At 45.9% G+C, this 16,041-nt stretch overlaps 2 protein-coding genes across 7 annotated transcripts; both read right to left on the bottom strand.

The window, feature by feature from the left end:
- Positions 1 to 4,458: 4,458 nt before the first annotated feature.
- On the bottom strand, positions 4,459 to 14,736 carry Nep3 (M13 family metallopeptidase neprilysin 3). Of its 4 annotated transcripts, none has more exons than XM_012284035.2 (13): positions 14,598 to 14,736; positions 9,191 to 9,301; positions 8,933 to 9,089; positions 8,640 to 8,849; positions 8,296 to 8,576; positions 8,083 to 8,181; positions 7,830 to 8,000; positions 7,566 to 7,714; positions 7,286 to 7,508; positions 6,731 to 7,190; positions 6,504 to 6,650; positions 6,289 to 6,428; positions 4,459 to 6,210 (listed from the first exon to the last, which is right to left on the bottom strand). In XM_012284035.2, exons 2-13 carry the CDS (start codon positions 9,299 to 9,301, stop codon positions 6,034 to 6,036), a joined length of 2,325 nt encoding a protein of 774 aa, XP_012139425.1. In that variant the 5' UTR covers positions 14,598 to 14,736; the 3' UTR covers positions 4,459 to 6,033. The 4 variants fall into 4 exon arrangements, with proteins under 4 accessions (XP_012139425.1, XP_012139423.2, XP_003702986.1 ...); XM_012284033.2 differs by lacking the exon at positions 14,598 to 14,736 and adding an exon at positions 10,830 to 10,957; XM_003702938.3 differs by lacking the exon at positions 14,598 to 14,736 and adding an exon at positions 10,397 to 10,682.
- On the bottom strand, positions 11,158 to 16,035 carry LOC100883396 (uncharacterized). 3 transcript variants are annotated; one of them, XM_003702843.3, is made up of 5 exons: positions 15,830 to 16,035; positions 15,430 to 15,482; positions 15,187 to 15,267; positions 14,903 to 15,123; positions 11,158 to 14,759 (listed from the first exon to the last, which is right to left on the bottom strand). In XM_003702843.3, the coding sequence occupies exons 1-5, from the start codon at positions 15,890 to 15,892 to the stop codon at positions 13,471 to 13,473; spliced, it is 1,707 nt and encodes a 568-aa protein (XP_003702891.1). In that variant the 5' UTR covers positions 15,893 to 16,035; the 3' UTR covers positions 11,158 to 13,470. The 3 variants fall into 3 exon arrangements, with proteins under 3 accessions (XP_003702891.1, XP_076390408.1, XP_076390409.1); XM_076534293.1 differs by having other exon boundaries at positions 14,915 to 15,123; XM_076534294.1 differs by lacking the exon at positions 15,430 to 15,482 and having other exon boundaries at positions 15,830 to 15,978.
- Positions 16,036 to 16,041: the final 6 nt, after the last annotated feature.

The raw sequence follows: 16,041 nt of genomic DNA, 5'->3' as shown, positions 1-16,041 counted from the left end.
TTACCTCTTCTCTTCGTTCTGCTCCTTGTTCCTGCACTTCGTCTTCTTCTTCCTCCTCTTCTTTTTCTTCTTCTTCTTCCACTTCCACCTCCTCCACCTCCTCCTCCTCCTCCTCCTCCGCCTCCGCCACCTCGTCGTGATCGTCGTCGTCGTCGTCGTCGTCGTCGTCGTCGTTGTCGGCGTCGTCGTCGTCGTCGTTGTTGTTGTTTTCGTTTTCCTCCTTCCCCTCCGCCTCCTCCGCCTCCTCCCTTTCCGGCCTCGTCTCCACTTTCACCTCGTTCTCCTCCACCTTTTTCGTTTTCTTCGGCTCCAACTTCTCCTCCTTTTCCGCTATCCGCTTCCGCGACGAGTGTTTCTTCTTCCGTGATTTATCCGGCCACGTTATCCTTTTGATTTCGCGCTGTCTTACGGGCCCCGTTTCGAGAAAATTCTTTCGACGGACGACGCGCCGCTCCTCGTCGCTTCCGTCAACCGATACATCGCGGACGCAAGGCAAACAGCCCCGGCAACGATCGCGATCTACGCGATCCAGTTTCGTTTTCTTCTCTTAGCCGTTTCGTGCCTACGAACCCGCTGCCTCGCGGCCCTTTTCTTCCCTTCTTTTCCCTTTCTCGCGATCTCTAACGATAACCGACTCTACCGTTACCTTCCTCTACGCTTGTCCTTTCCTTTTCTTCCGTTTTGTTACCCTTCGTTTTCTTTACTTTACTTCCGTTTTCACCGTCCGCGTACAACGATCACCGAAGGATTCGCCGCGCACTCGATGCACCAGGATACCTTTAAAAATCACATTGCACCGAAGGATCGATGGGTCGGCCGTCGGCCGCGATCCTCTTTTCGAGATCGAAAGGGGTGGTCCTCGACGGATCCTCGTGCTCCAGCGCGAACTTCAAACGCGTACGCGCCAACGATACGTCACCGTTTGCCGATGCGACGCCTTCTTAAACCTATCATGGAAAAAATCCCCGAAGAGAACCTCCTCGAAATCTTACCGATTCAATAGATTCTATCGCGCCTCCTTCTTCGTTCGTTATTGTTCCTTCTGGTATCCGGATAGACCGTGTCTACCCTAGCGAAGGTTCACGAAATCTAGCGATTCGATCGGTGCGATCGGTCATTGAACGATCGAGAGAAATTATAGAGACTTGCGCGAAGGAAGAGAACGACACAGAAAAGAAGAAGCGTTACGCGCGTGGCAGTGGCAGGCAGCTGGTGAAACAGGCTGTGCCGTTAAAACTCGATGGATCCTAAGAGCTTGCTGGCTTGTCAAGCACTGAGTCAGGAGGCGCGCGTTCTCGCCGCATATATGTCGACGCGGAGGCCTCCTTCTCTTCTTCTCTCCTTCTACTCGGTTCTTCTCTCGCTCTCTCCCTCTCTCTCTCTCTCCCCTCCTTCCTTCTTTCTCTTTCTTCCCCGTTTCTCTCGCGCACGTTTAACGTCTCTCTCCGTCTTTTCTCTCCCGTAGGTATCTTACGGATTCGTGTGTAGGGGCCGATCGCGTACTTACGTATACATATGTATACTCTATGCTCGCTTGCACCCGTTGCCAACTAGATCCCAACTTCGCCGTCTCTGTCTCTTTCACCACCGCCACCTTTACCGATTCTTTCACCTTCTTCGTCGCCTCCAGCATCGCCACAGCTACTGTCACCGACGTCGTAACCGCAACCGCAACCGCTACCTGTCGCCACCGCCTCCGCTTCTTCCTCCTTCGTCGTCTCTTCCACCTTCTCTTTCTTCTTTATCGGCTCGTCGCCCTCTTCGCTGTCAGTTTTGCCTCTTCCGCCGCCCTGTTCTTGCTGCCCCGCTGCCACCGCAACCTAACATTCCCCTCTTCGCGGTTCATCCCTCCCCTCGCCTACCCTTCGACCCCTCGAACCATCGTCCATCACCGCCATACTCCGACGATCATCTCCCGTCCTTGCGCCCTCCTAATTTACCCTACTTCTCTTCGTTACCCTTTTCTCCCTCGTCTTTCGTTCCGCCCTTTCTTCTCCTACGCCTATTCTGTTCTACGCTTATTCTCCAAACTCCCACGATATCGTTTTTCGTCGACATTTACGTCGATCGAATGGATCGAGTTCGAGCGATCGAATCACAAATTCACGAACATGTCGGTCAGCAGTTTGCTAAAAAGCGAAATCGCCTTCCACGGATCGCGAAATCGAAAACGTACGCGTGGAACGTCAAGGTCTCCCCGGAGAGAATCGCGTTTTAAAATGAGCGATTTAAAATTCGACGCGAGAACTTTCGTGCATGCGAATCGATCGAATTTTTATTCGCTTCGATCAGCCGGATAGCGAACCAGAGGTTGCAAATAAAAATAAAACGGAAAGAGAGGCAAGGAAACCGGAACCGAGAGATTTGCAAGGAGCCGATGGTCGAGATAGGGTATCGGTCATTCTTTTTTCGCAATACTTAAAATACAAATCGACTTTCAAAACGATTCAAATCCTTGACGGAGATGCACGGCTTCGCATTACGAAACAGTGAAATCGGTTATTTCCGTACCGCGTATACATTTTAATCGACGGAGGAAGTCGCGATTCTCGACCGAGATTCTCGATAGTTTGAATTCCGAAAAACTTCCTGCGCGTTTTTGCGAAAGAACAATGCCGATAAAACTAAAGTCATCGCGTACGCAAGTGATAGCTTCGCAAAGATTAATGCTTGCAAAACAATATTTTTCGGTCACAATCGAGCTGCTCAAAATCTTTCGTTGCTGCTCAATTTCATTTTGCAGACAATTCCAATATTGTAAGAATAAATTAACACTAGAACTACCGACATCAAATGCTCGTTTATCGAAGAAAAAATAAATAAATACTAAACCATTAAGCTTTTTACCTCAACAAAATATGGCATACAATTCCATAAAATAAAATATTGTAATATACAATAAAATTTTGTAATATAAAATGGGAAATCTGAAACCAGTTATTTTGGTAGTTCCAGCGTTAAAGCAGCTTATTGTTATAATTCATAAGTTTGTAGCAGATCGTTAACGATCGCGTGTGGTTAAAAAAAATAAGAAAAGACTCAAAATCGGTGAAACTGGACCGCCCAACTGTGCGAGGGTGTTGAACGATGGTTCACGTGTTGCCCCACGCGTTGCAGGGCATCAGTCATCGATGGTCGAGAGCCATTTTGTTCCGCGCCACCAGCGACAGCCAGTACTTTCGAGAAAAAGGATCCATGTATTTTTTTTCCGATTTTTTTCTCTTCTGGTATCCTGTTCAATCGCTCGGCGTTTCATGGTCATCTTTCAACTTTTTTGTGCCCCCTGGGTCGTGGAACCAGTCTGTGCCTTCACGATTAACATTCATCTAATTACAAAATATTTCTTAACCCTTTACACTATTTCGACAAGTTTCACGCACTCGTACTTCGGCTGTGATCAATTTTACTCGAACTTTGAATACATTTCAATTTGCAGTTCAAGTCCAAAATGTATGATACCAAATTCACATAACATTTCAAGTTTCTGTGTCTGTTTTCATGTTGAAATTAGTCAGTTCTGACTGACGCACTTGACAAAAACATCACAGTGCAAGGAGGTGAAATCATCGATTAGGTATTTAGTTTTAAAAGGAAGCTTTTAAAATTGATGCTCGATCGGGTAATTGTGTAACGGTGTCTACTTACCTTGAGTCTGAGTGGATGTAACGAGTAGGAAAAGAAGAAATATCGTCGATTCGCGACAGACGTCGAAACAGGGAACGCTCGTTAACGTCTACGTCGTAGACCGTACGAGGAATCTGACCAATTTTCCGTGTACCACCCACGCGCGGCCCGGTCAAAATACTCGTATGATTCATTCGTCTAGACAGGGATAAGTATAGTACCGTGGGGGAAAAGGGAATGGCGAAAGGGAAAAGAAAATAGTGGGCTCCGGTGCGTGCACCGTAATAAAGGCGTTTCTTCGCCGAAAATGCAGAACGATATAACGAAAAGCGGGACCATCGACCGGTTGAACAGCCAGCTAAACCCTGACGAATGGACAGGCTCACGCACTACTCGCAGCCACGGTCATTTATTCCGTCACCTCCGGTTATCGCGCTCTTGGTACGCCAATTACGACCATCTCCCAGTGCTCGCCCTCTTAATTAATATTATAACTTGTTCCGTTTCTGCGCGAGGAACGATATTTTATGCTCGTTCCACGATGATAATACGCGACATTCCGATTAAACGACCTATTCTTTACCAAATAATCTTCGAATCTATATTGTACGGTATAATAATACCGCTGAACGAATCTTTGAAAAAGAAACAACAACGTAATCGTTAACGTGCTTGCAACGCTGATACTTAGAGTCCCGAATGCGCAAATATCTCGCCGAGGGAATTTTAAAGATTCCATAATTTTCAGAATGTCTGAAAATGTGGACGTTTCGCGGTTGAATCGTAGCTGAAAATCGTAGCTGAGATAGGAAAGGAAGATGGAAGATGTGGCTGTCGTTTTTATCGTTTCTTTATTTGATTGAAACGCGCGTCCTATAAACAGCACGATCATTATTGACATCGAGTCTATCTGCTCGAAATGTGCGATGTCGCATTTGAACGCGCGTTCGACGCACCAAATTCTTGTTCTTGTCTCCAGCAGTTCGCAATGGAGGGTCGTAAGGAATCTGATCGACCGATTGTTCGACGAACAACCCAGAACAGAGATGGTACGCCGTTAACGAACACCGTATCGATTAAGTTGTACTTACATCGAAGAATGAGCTAAATTGCACCAACTAACTTTCATCTCGATAAGACTTGGATAAAATTTTCACCGTAATCTCGCCTCCCCGACGGTACATAAGCGCGAAGAATCGCTACCTATCTGTACAAAATAACTCCTTAAATTATACGACAATTCAGTTAATATCTAATACATGATGTAGGATCGTTGACATACTTTCTAGCCCATAAAAGAAGCTTTCCAGCTCGGTTGACGAGCTTCGCGACACAAAATATACGCTTACCAGCACGTTGAAAAATATTTACCCGAACAATTCGTAACGTTAAACGCATCGTACCGCCGAAACTAGCGCGCGGTTTCTTTATAAAACTAAACTTCTTACGATTTAACGCTACAGTTTTCCGGCCGCTTACAATCTCTTAGGCTCATCGAGATCGTCGACGATTCTTTCCCTTGTTTTTTTTCGCGTGTACAAACGAAGGATAAAGAAAGCAAATGGAACATCTATGCGGTACATCCACGCGTCAAATCCTCGTCTCTAACGGATTCTTTCTGTATCTCGTTTGCTTCTCCTTCGTCTACCTTTTAGAAAGGTAACTAGACGGCTAAACACGATCGATACATTCTACTGCGTATACACGGATAGACCGAATAATACTGATTCCACGTATAAAAGTGAAAAATGGCTGTTCGCGCAATAAAATCACGCTTTCGCTTGCGATATAGTCGGTCGGTCGATCGGTCGGGTCGGTTCGGGTCGGTCGAGTTCGATGAACGGACGCGCGAACTGTCTCTGATAATCACTATAAATCAAGTGAAACGGAACGTTTCGAGTGTCGTGTCGTGTCATGTCGTGGGAAACGCTTCGTAATGCGAGTTAGAGAAACCGTATAAGACGAGTAACGACTCGCAGAATGGTCCTGACGCGTTTCTAAATCGCGCAACATAGCTCGTCGCATCGTTCGAAAGCTCAAAGAAGCTCAACTCGTTGGTAAACGTTTCGTATCCGAGCCGGAGCTCACGAAACGACGGGCCTCTGACGTTTGTCCGGCAAACGTACGAAGAGCGAATTCGATACGTCACACCTCCGCAAAAGTTGACGCCGTGTGTCGGATAAAACTGTCCGGTAGAAACGGAATCGATGACGCGGTTAAATGTGACACGTAACGGTATATTCGACACTAAATATAAACGCCGAAGGGAAAGAGAAAAATGTATGTGTGTGAGGTCCTGGCTCGGATAAATGGAAGCGCGTTGAAAAGTGTTCGCGACGACCGATTCGCAGTATCGACGATCGAATTAAACGGAACGTTACGCCGGAAACGGATGAAAGAAACGGCGCGTTACCATACCTCGCACTTATGAACCGGGTTCATTCGCGAGCCTTTCGGGCAGCGAAATTCTGGAGCAAACTCAGGTAGGTTCGAAAGCGGGCCTATTACCCTATACTTTGGTGGACAATGAGAATCTTTCTCGATCTGGAGAGCTATCGCTTCGGATGTCACTGCGGAACACCATACCTGGTTGGACAAAAGAACAAATGTTTCAAACAGTCTAATAACAACGACACTTCCTAACAGTGTCGTCGGAAAGATTACCTGGGCGAAATTCAGAAAGAAAAGTTGACGATGAGTGAAACCGAGACCGGGTAACAGCAGCTCATCTTTGTAGCTTTTCGTGGTTGCAAGATAGGCGTGATACGCCGCTTTAAGACCTCCGTTGTCCGCAATGTTTTCTCCTGCAAAACAACTCAATTAATGGACCGAGACATAAATCATCGAATAAATAAATGTCCACCGTTGATTCAACTGACCCAAAGTCTGCCGTCCGTTTACGCGTCGGCCATGTATCTCAAAGTTGTTATACTGTTCCACGAAACACTCGGTTCTATTTTTAAACCTCTCGATCGTGTCATTGTTCCACCACTGATTCAAGTTTCCGTGTAAGTCGTATTCTCTGCCTGCGAAGCGGAAATGATTATTTAATCGAGGCAAGGAAAAGACACGTAATTTAAGTCGAATACCCAGGAAGTATAAATACCTTGATCGTCGAACGCGTGAGTCAACTCGTGGCCCATGACCACTCCTATTCCGCCGAAATTCAAGCTGTTGGGATTCGCCATGTCGTAGAAGGGACTCTGTAAAATACCGGCCGGGAAAACCATTTGGTTCTTGGTAGGCCTGTAATAAGCGTTGACCGTGGGCGGTGTCATGATCCACGTGGTCTTGTTTACGGGTTGATCGAGCTTCTCCAAATTCTTTCGCAAGTTGTACTTGTTTACTCGCACGTTGTTCTCGAAGTATTCGTTCTGTCTGATCAACAAGTCTCTGTAACGCTCGTCTAACTCGGCCGGGTTCAGTATAAAGTCGGGGAAGCCTATCATGTCGGTGATAGCGTTCGCTTTCTCTTCGGCGGCTTTCCTAGTTTCAGCGTCCATCCAATCGAGGTTCTTGAGATTCTTAGTGAACGCTTCGCGGACCTGATCGATCATCTCCTCCGCCTAGAATCGAGGGTTGATGTTACGCTTGCTATCTAACGCGTGTACGTTGCTTATAGTTAGAGTTAGATACAAGACAATTATGAGTATCGATTAACCATGGGTTTGCTTTTGCCACGGAACACTTCTCTGACGAACATCGCACCGATCGCGAAACCCATCGCGTTGTTCGTGTCGCTGACACAGTATCGCCATTGTTCTTCGCGACCTTCAGAGCCTATCAAAGCCTTCCGGAGACCTTTGTACGCGTCGCGGAACGGTTTGGACAGGTAGGCCGTCAGAGACCTGACCGTCTGCCAAACTAGGTAGTTGTTCAATACTCTGAAATATAAGAGTTTTAAAAATTGTATCCAAATATCATGCGAGCGCTAAACTTACATTTTCCCTTCGTCGGTCTTGTTGTATTCCAAAACGAGCTTGGACAATTTAACGAAATACTCCGGAGCAAAATTCACGATCATCGCCTTTCCGTTGATCTTCTTATTGACGAGACGGGTCGCGTTTTGAAAATAGTCCACCCAGGACATCTAAAAGTAGGCGAAGCATGATCATCGTGGTAAAGATCAAGGGTCGAACGCTGAACGTCGAATGTCGAACGTTGAACGCCAAACACCGAACGTCGAACGAAACGCCGTTACTCACGAAAGGCGCTTTACGTTGAAGATCGTTCAACGACATTAAATTGTAAAGCTTCTCCTCGTCTCTGCGGTCTTCCATGGGCGTCGTGATCTCGGCTAGCTTGGTCTCGAACTCGATCACTCGCTGCATCTGTTTTCTCGTCGAATTCTCCTCACCACCTAGCAGCACGCCGATCTGTAAACGTGTACGAGTTACCTGTACGCGATTCACCGGCGACGAGAGACATCGTGCGGTTCGTATCCCGTTTCCGGCCTACCTTTGTCATGTACTCCAAATAGGCAACCAGCACGTTACCGTGCTCCGTCACGTTCAAGTAATTGTCCGCGGTCGGCAACGTTAGACCTCCCTGATCGATCTGGAAAGAAAAAGATAATAAACAAAACGAGAAAGCGAGACAATGATTTAGTGTCTGCCACCTAGCACATGTTTCGGAACAAGCTGTATGATAAACGGTAACGCGGCTACTAACTTGTATAATGTGTCTGGTGCTATTTCGATCGTCTTCGTTCACCGCCCACGTAAACAAACCGTCCATGTTGTAGACGTTTTGCAGGATGTGCATACTGTTTTGCAACGACCAGGCGCTAAGATTGAATTTCCCGGAGATGTTCCAGCCGCCAACGGTATCTAACAGATCCAACATCGGCTTCGCACCGCGTGCTTCGATCGTATCGTTGGCGTCCATGCACGACAGAAAATAGTACTTCGCTTTCTTCTCCGCTTTAGAAATCATCTCGCTGAACGGTTTCTCTGTAGAAAGAAAACGATAAGAAAAAGAATATATTGAATCGATCGAAAGGTTCAGAGGATTACCAAGAACGTTCTTCACCACCAGCTGGTTTTCTTGCTCGAGCTTGCCGAACGTTCCCCACATGCTGTTCCCGTCAGGTATAGGATTTCTCTTGATCCAACCACCGCACGCGTACTCGTAAAAATCGTGGCAGGGATCGGCCGTGCGATCTATACCGTTTATGATGGATGCAGCCACGGTTACGCAATGCTCGGTCAAACAGTGTGTACCATCTGACGAGGGAAAGATCGACGTCCAGATAAAAGAAGAGAATTCAATCGCCGAAACGATCTCTAACTTTCCTAGCGAACCTCACCTTCCTCGTGCGAAGTCACCCGAAGTATCTGCTTCTCGTTCCACCCGTTCTCGCTGCCGATCACTATCGACAGCATCACAATCATCAACAGCAAGCCGGCGCACACAATGAAGAGACACTTCTCCAGCGCGCTCCTCGCTCTCCACAACGAAGTTCCCTGTCACGAAATTCAACATTGAGGACACGGAAAAAAGACGCCGCGTGTTTCCGCTCCACATGGTACGCCCACAAATGTTATTTCCAACACGTGGAACTTACCGAGCGGTATCTGATGTGCGTCGCAGAGGTGCTGATCCCGTCGCTATTCAGAGCCACGGAACCGATGCTACTGTCCTCGTCCTCGAACTCCGCCTGTTTGTACATCATCATCTACGGAAAGAAAGAGCGGTGATTAGCGTTGCCGGCTACGACGCGTGCCATCGAACAGCACGCGGCGAACGCTGCAGTCTCCACTAGCCACCGTTTCGGATAAACGTTCGTTGCGCAATGGCCAGCACGCGAGATAACGTAATTGATAAATCGCAAATTTTTCCATTAACGGGACGTCATGTCGCATGGCGATTACACGGGTTAAGGAGTACCTAGCAAGTTCGCGGAAGAGGGTAGAAAACTTGGTCTCGAACAAAGCGTCGACGTTGGAAAATTGGTTAGCGAAATCGCTGTCGGGTCACGTTTTAGAAACTAAAAATACGTACTCCCGAGTGGTCGTTCCGGCCGTATGGGAATTTCGAGCTCCTCCCTGGTGCGCGTCAGATAGACTCGCGCGCGAAACGCTCGACGCGATTCGCGGCGACCAACGTTTATTTGTGCCGGTGGTTCGTGAAATCACTGTACGGGCAAAAGAACCACGAGAGCGTTTGACGTCGGTGCTTCGATAACGCCCGGACGAGATAAACGCAAAAGCGGAAACGTTCGCGCATTCGCGGGTCCGCAGTGGATTTTCGGTGGAAAGTCGATTTTGGAGCGCGGTGATAACGCGAACGAGGCTCGTGCGGGAACTGCAGCCGCCTGCACGCGACGCGTGCACGCGTGCAACGAGGATCTGGCGCAAGCACGCGCACGCGTACGACTTGGCCGTTTCGACGGTGTACGTACTAACAGGAAACGGACACTTGTGGCGCCGTTCGTACAATTAAAATGCCTTTTGTCGTACTTTCGTCTCCCGTAAGGATAAACGAGACACGAAGGGTAAAACGCGTCCTGAGTTCCTGCACGCTCGAATTGTACAAATCGACCGGAAAATAAAAGGACTCTGACACCGATCGAAACGGTATCAGAGGTATTTGCCTAACGGGGCAAATATTTTGCATTCCCAATGCGACCACTTGCCACGATCGCTAATTCCGTCAAGGTTCGTTACGTAACGCAAGTACGCGGTTCGCGGAAAGACGCATTTCGAAAGACACCATACGTCTATTTCCGTACGTTTCACGGAAATTGAGCGGTGTTTTATCGCGCACTCACCTTCACCGACATCTTACCCGACGCGGACGGCTAATCACTCGTCACTCGAATCGTCGGTTCACTGTACCGAGAGCAGGTCGGATGTCGATACGATTTCGGTGAATGGCGTCGAGGGAAATCGCGAACGGTCGAGAGAAACGGAGGAGTTTTCCCCGAAACCGTTCGCCGCCGAGGCTACGATGTTTTCCAGCCTTTTTATCCGCTCTCCAGCCTCTATATCGGTATTCCTAGCTTTTCGTGACTGTGTCTCTCATGGGGATGCTTCGACGCGCCTCTCAACCCCTCTACTACCGGTCCTCTCCTGGTATTGATTTCCTCCGACAGTGGTGCACCTGCCTCCTACGGTTTACGCTTGCTTCGCGTTGGCAACCTTCTATCGTACACGATTATCCTATCTATCTATTTATCCATCTATGTATCCGATAATACCTACCGACGCATTGTTTTCCCTCTTATCTTCCGCCCGTCCCTCGTTTCTCCTTTTCTTCGCTCGCCTCTTTCCAGCTTCGATCGAACAGTTACCGCGCGACGGTAACCTTTTGGAAACGAATTCGGCCGCGAAACGACTGGAAAAAGAAGTCAACGAAAATTGTCTACGAAGATACGAGCGATCGTTGACGTCACACGCAAAGAGACAGCGAGACGTTAAGCGTAGAGAGGAGATAAACGCAAGGTCGAGAGAAACAAGGTTTCGGGTCGAGTAAACGATCCGGCAAAAATGATCGCGTTTACGCTCGAAACCCGATTAATTACGAGTAAAAAACGATCGACCTTTCGCTCCTTTATTAGATCGTACACGGTTACCTGAATAAATACTTTTGTCTTTATTTCAGAAAGACGACTTTTCGCGTGAGGTACAATATAGGTATATCTTGTAATATATTAATACGAATATGATTGCACGTTACGGTGGGAGGATCGTTCGAACTAGTTATATCGTTAAAGCTATATAATACGCAGATTACGCACGCACATAAAATATAGTGTTTCCTGAATCTGTAGAAGACCCCGTGATTCGGAACGATACTTGTTACGACCTTAACATTTTTTTATTCGGGTGGACAATTAAAACGGCCTCGTCGTCCACTTGGATCGGTTAGAAAAAATAATTTTACGTGTTGCTTATTGTAAGTACATACTTACATACTTATGTGTTTTTATGTATGTAGGTATGCACGCGCATACGTGTACACGTGCATAAGTATATAAATATAATTCTATCTATGTTTATATTTATGCAACTGTACGCACGTGTATGTTGTATGTGTTTCTGTGTATTGCACGTAATGTATAATTTCGTTTCCGTTTTTAAACTAATACCTTGGCTGTGAGATCGAGTTTCTTGCTTTCGCGAGATCGATTATCCCGTTCTACTCGATGTTATACTTCGCTTAACGGGCTCGTTTATTGGCACGTACGCTGTTTCTTTGGACCGCTGTTACAATCGAAAAATTTTCTTCAAAACTTACGCGTCACTTCTCCTCAACGATTGCATTCGTGTTATTGAAACGTATCCGCATGAAATTCGATTCATCTTCTTTTCCGTTTCCATTATCGTTTCCATTTACTTTTCCCGTTATAGCTCCTTTTAACACGAATGAAATCGATCCTTCTTATGTACAACGTGAAAAGAATACTTCCTAAAAAAAAGAAAATGAAAGAAAAAAGAAATATCTACAAATAGAAGCTGTCATCATCAATCCATTAAAATTACGTATCATATTCGGACTCAATTTTTCGGCACTCTCTCCTCGCTGAGCTTTATTCCTCGAGTATTCTTACCATACAATTAAAATACTTCATTTCTCATCCACATCTTATTCCTTTCTCTCTCGCTTCGAAATCGTAGGACACAAACCACACCAGACTAGACTAGAGTAGACTAGAATAGACCAGACCACCTCTCGTCACTCGTACACCTTAAAGTTAACAACACGCATAGGGTCATCGCAGTTCGAAGAGGATTTAACCCTCAGATATCGCAAGTTGCGTAAACATGCACATTAAGAAATCGATAAAACGTTTAAGATGTTCGATCGAACTGAAAAGCAACGATTCTTGTTTGAAAGAGAAAACCGCGGTTCAGTGTCATCGAACACTTCGGTGTGGCGTTGTGACACTCTCGTTATAGAAAATACGACGCACGAGACAATCGGTAAAATTTCACCTATCGGTTAAACTTGTTAATTAGATTTATATTGAAAAGTTACGTGATTCGTAAAGTGTGATTCGACGAGGTGCAAAGATTAGAAAAAGGTGCGCTAACGAGTTATTATTGGCATACCAATATCAATATAGGACGATCAAGTACAGCGTCGGAGAACGCTTTTGTGCGTAACTGGAATCGCTTCGAGCCCGTTTCGTAGCACGGAATTGAGCGAAACTAAACGAGACTGAACTATAATGAACAACGCATTCGTCGAACGTGCTAAAAAAATTAGAATAGAAAATAATTTTCTCTAAACGCTGACGCGTACAAAAATACGAATTTACGGCTCGTTTGGCTGCGCCAATACCTGTCGATTAACGGTAGATAATAAATTGCCCTGTAATCGATGAGTAACGGGGACAAATTGAACGATGTTGACGTTAAGTGATCCCATGGGCCCCTTCTTCAAATGCGAACAAAAAGGTATCGCATCGAATACCAGACTGATTTCGTATATCAATTATCGAGACAAACAAGCATTTTTCGAATCGTAAAAATATAAGAGCGTCTCTGGAAAAAAGGGCATGTCTCGAGGGCAGTAAATCGGAAAACGGGATCAACGAGCGTCCAACGTTTAACGTTTTCCTCTTTGTTTCTTAATTAAACGATTTCTTTTATACCGTGAAATCGTCGCGTACGGCTTCGAAGAATCGTTAAAAAAATAATACCGCGTTTATTTCATAATCGCCGGTGCAAATCTGGCAGAACAAATCTTTACATTTTTCGACTAACGTGTACGACTTGAACGCGCGAGTCGTACGCGAGATACGCATAAATTGGTTAAGGTTTACGAGAATAAGCGCTATGTATACGGATGATGATGATGATGACAAAGATAATAATAATAATAAAGTGTTTTCAGTGTTCAGTCCAACGATTTCGATCTGTCTAATCTATGTTTACTTTCAAGATCAGAATTTGTACTTGTACCAGTGTTAACGAGACGCGAACGGCTAGTCTCGTTCTCGACGTTGTTGGTCGAGGAGGACGAGGCGTTCGCGTCGAAACGCGCTAATATCACATTATTGGATGGATTCGATTGGAAAGAATTTGGACTAACATTAACCGCAGATAAACCTTCCGAAGAGGTCGCGTTACGACGGCTCGCACCGACGTTCGCCGTCGTCGGCTCGGTATTGATGAGCCCGTCGCAGGAACGGGGCAATATTTTCGACAAAGCGTTTTCAGCGGAATATTCTTTATCAATATTTTTACCTATCGCTTTCAACGAACCACCGTACACGCGATCGCTCTTGGTGAATTCCGACTCAAAGTCTTCCGGTGAATTCACGGTCGATTTCGAGTCGTTCGTACGATTCGAATATTCGGTATTGAACGCCGATGAAAAACTTGCCTCCGTTTCGGACCTACTTTCGCGCGTCTGTCCCCGACTCTGTTCCTTTTCGCTCGGGCCTCTTTCCGATTTATTGCTAGTCGGCCGCGAGTATACCTTGAAAATAGAACGATCGCTCGTTTTCCAAACGCCTTTCCAAATGTCTTTGCTACTACCAGCCGGACAATCGACATTCACGGTGGCGTATTTTTTCGCGTTCGGCTCGTAATTCTGATTCTCAGGATCGGAAGTGTCGGACGATTTATCCGTGGAATACGGAACGTAATTGGTGGAACTTCCTTGATAAATTCGATCGAAACTATCCTCGAAGACCGGCGGCCGTTCCTGATAGGAGAAAGGAACACACGCATTCTGCCTAAGCGGTCCGTCCGTTCCGAGGCAATATTGCGGAAATCGCGCGAAAGGAACGCCTTCGGGATTCTCGAGCTGTCGAGAATTGTCGAGCACGGCACTACCGTGACGATACTGCACGTCTGGCTCCAACGAGTTATTCAATCTTGCGGAAGAGTTACAAGCGTAAGAGAAACACCGTGGCAGGCTTGAGTTCGTCGCGACGCTCGGCGACTGCACGTTTGTCTGCGTGTTCGTCTGCGTGTTCGTAGAATCCGGCGAACAAGCTGGATTAGTAGATATCTTACCACGTGTTTGGGCTATCACAGTTTCGTAGCTTGGAGGTGGACCGTATAATTGGTAGTATGGACAGTTTGCATCGTTCAACACGACGTTCACGTTCTGATAATTCGTCGACGACGTCGTCGCATTTCCGTTGTAAACAGGCACCGCTCCGTTCCTTTGGGGACCTACGGTAAACGAACACTTAGTTACATAGTTCCATAGAATCAAAAATATATAATGTTTCGACCTACTTCGCTAAAAAGCTATTTATAAAATATACGTATATAACGTCGTAATTAGAATTTTAATCGGACGATACGCCACTCGCCTTTCCACATACGATGTAACAACACGGTGTTCCGCGCTGAGTTGTACGTGATACGAGCTCTCTGTCCCTGACAAGTAGGTCCTCGAAGAGGATTTTGCCCACGCGGAGTGGAAGTTCTGGCCGGAATGGCTGACGCGGCTGCTCGGTATCTACCTTGTAACCAATATCGATACCACCAACCACCACCGGAGCACACCAGGAACATTATTATAACTAATATCCTGCAATAAACGATGCTAGAATTTTTGCTTTTGCAATCGAACGTAACGAAGAAATGTACGTACCAATAATACCATAAATGATGAAAATGCAACCCGGGCGATACGCAGCAGCCGATACCGCAACAATATTCGGTTCTGGAACACCTAAAATCAACCCATCGTAGACACGCGTGTGTATGTGCATACGTACGTACATAACGCGAAATCGTGTTCCGTATAATTTACTATTTTAACGGTGAAACAGCTATACATATAACACGTATCTTCTCCTTACGAAATAAACATATTTAAGTGGATGAAACTCACTCATAGTATTTTACTTCTCCAGGGATTTCAGAGGCACAATATTTTGCTTCTGCCTAAAAGAAGTTACCGTTTTAAGTCATTAGCGAATCTATGAATACATTAACCCTTTATGATCCGTTATAAGCTTAACGTAATTATCATTGAATATCGAAAACGGTTCTAAAATCAACTGATTTCGAATCGCGGACCGGGAGGCTTCAAACGCGCGATAAACGCGCGCAAAAAACAAAATGGAAAAATAGAATAAAAGAAAAACGAAACTCGAACGATCGAGGCTAGTACCTACTCGTAACTGAACGAAATCGAGGTTCGATTTTAAAATAAACAAAGGTTGACTCGTCGATTTATATTTTGCAACGAACGACGAGAAGAATAAACGTACAAAAAGTCACTCACGTACATATATCAAACACTTTGATGTTCCAGCGAATATCGCCAACTTTTTCTTCGCGTTCCGAGCCATCTTCTGCGATAAACATTCACGCTGTCGTTCCTGGCAAACAAAAACGATATACTCTATCAGGATGTTTTGACATAATCACCATTTTGTTCCAACTGTCATGTGCACACAACATTGCACACCACTTATTGATTTCAATTTCGGAACTTTAC

The sequence above is a fragment of the Megachile rotundata genome, chromosome 8 (genome assembly GCF_050947335.1).
Source record: "Megachile rotundata isolate GNS110a chromosome 8, iyMegRotu1, whole genome shotgun sequence".
NCBI lineage: Eukaryota > Metazoa > Arthropoda > Insecta > Hymenoptera > Megachilidae > Megachile > Megachile rotundata.
This window is presented reverse-complemented; position numbering and strand designations above follow the sequence as displayed.

Bases quoted from the DNA above. Each gene is read 5' to 3' on its own strand.
- Nep3 (XM_003702938.3), bottom strand. The intron at 7,509-7,565 runs GTAAGTTTAGCG...CTTATATTTCAG, and splicing joins AAGACCGACGAAGGGAAAAT to AGTATTGAACAACTACCTAG. The intron at 7,191-7,285 runs GTTAATCGATAC...CCTCGATTCTAG, and splicing joins GTGGCAAAAGCAAACCCATG to GCGGAGGAGATGATCGATCA.
- LOC100883396 (XM_003702843.3), bottom strand. From the start codon at position 15,892: ATGGCTCGGAACGCGAAGAAAAAGTTGGCGATATTCGCTGGAACATCA. The intron at 15,268-15,429 runs GTGAGTTTCATC...GGTTGATTTTAG, and splicing joins GGAGAAGTAAAATACTATGA to GTGTTCCAGAACCGAATATT. The intron at 15,124-15,186 runs GTACGTACATTT...CGTTTATTGCAG, and splicing joins CATCATTTATGGTATTATTG to GATATTAGTTATAATAATGT.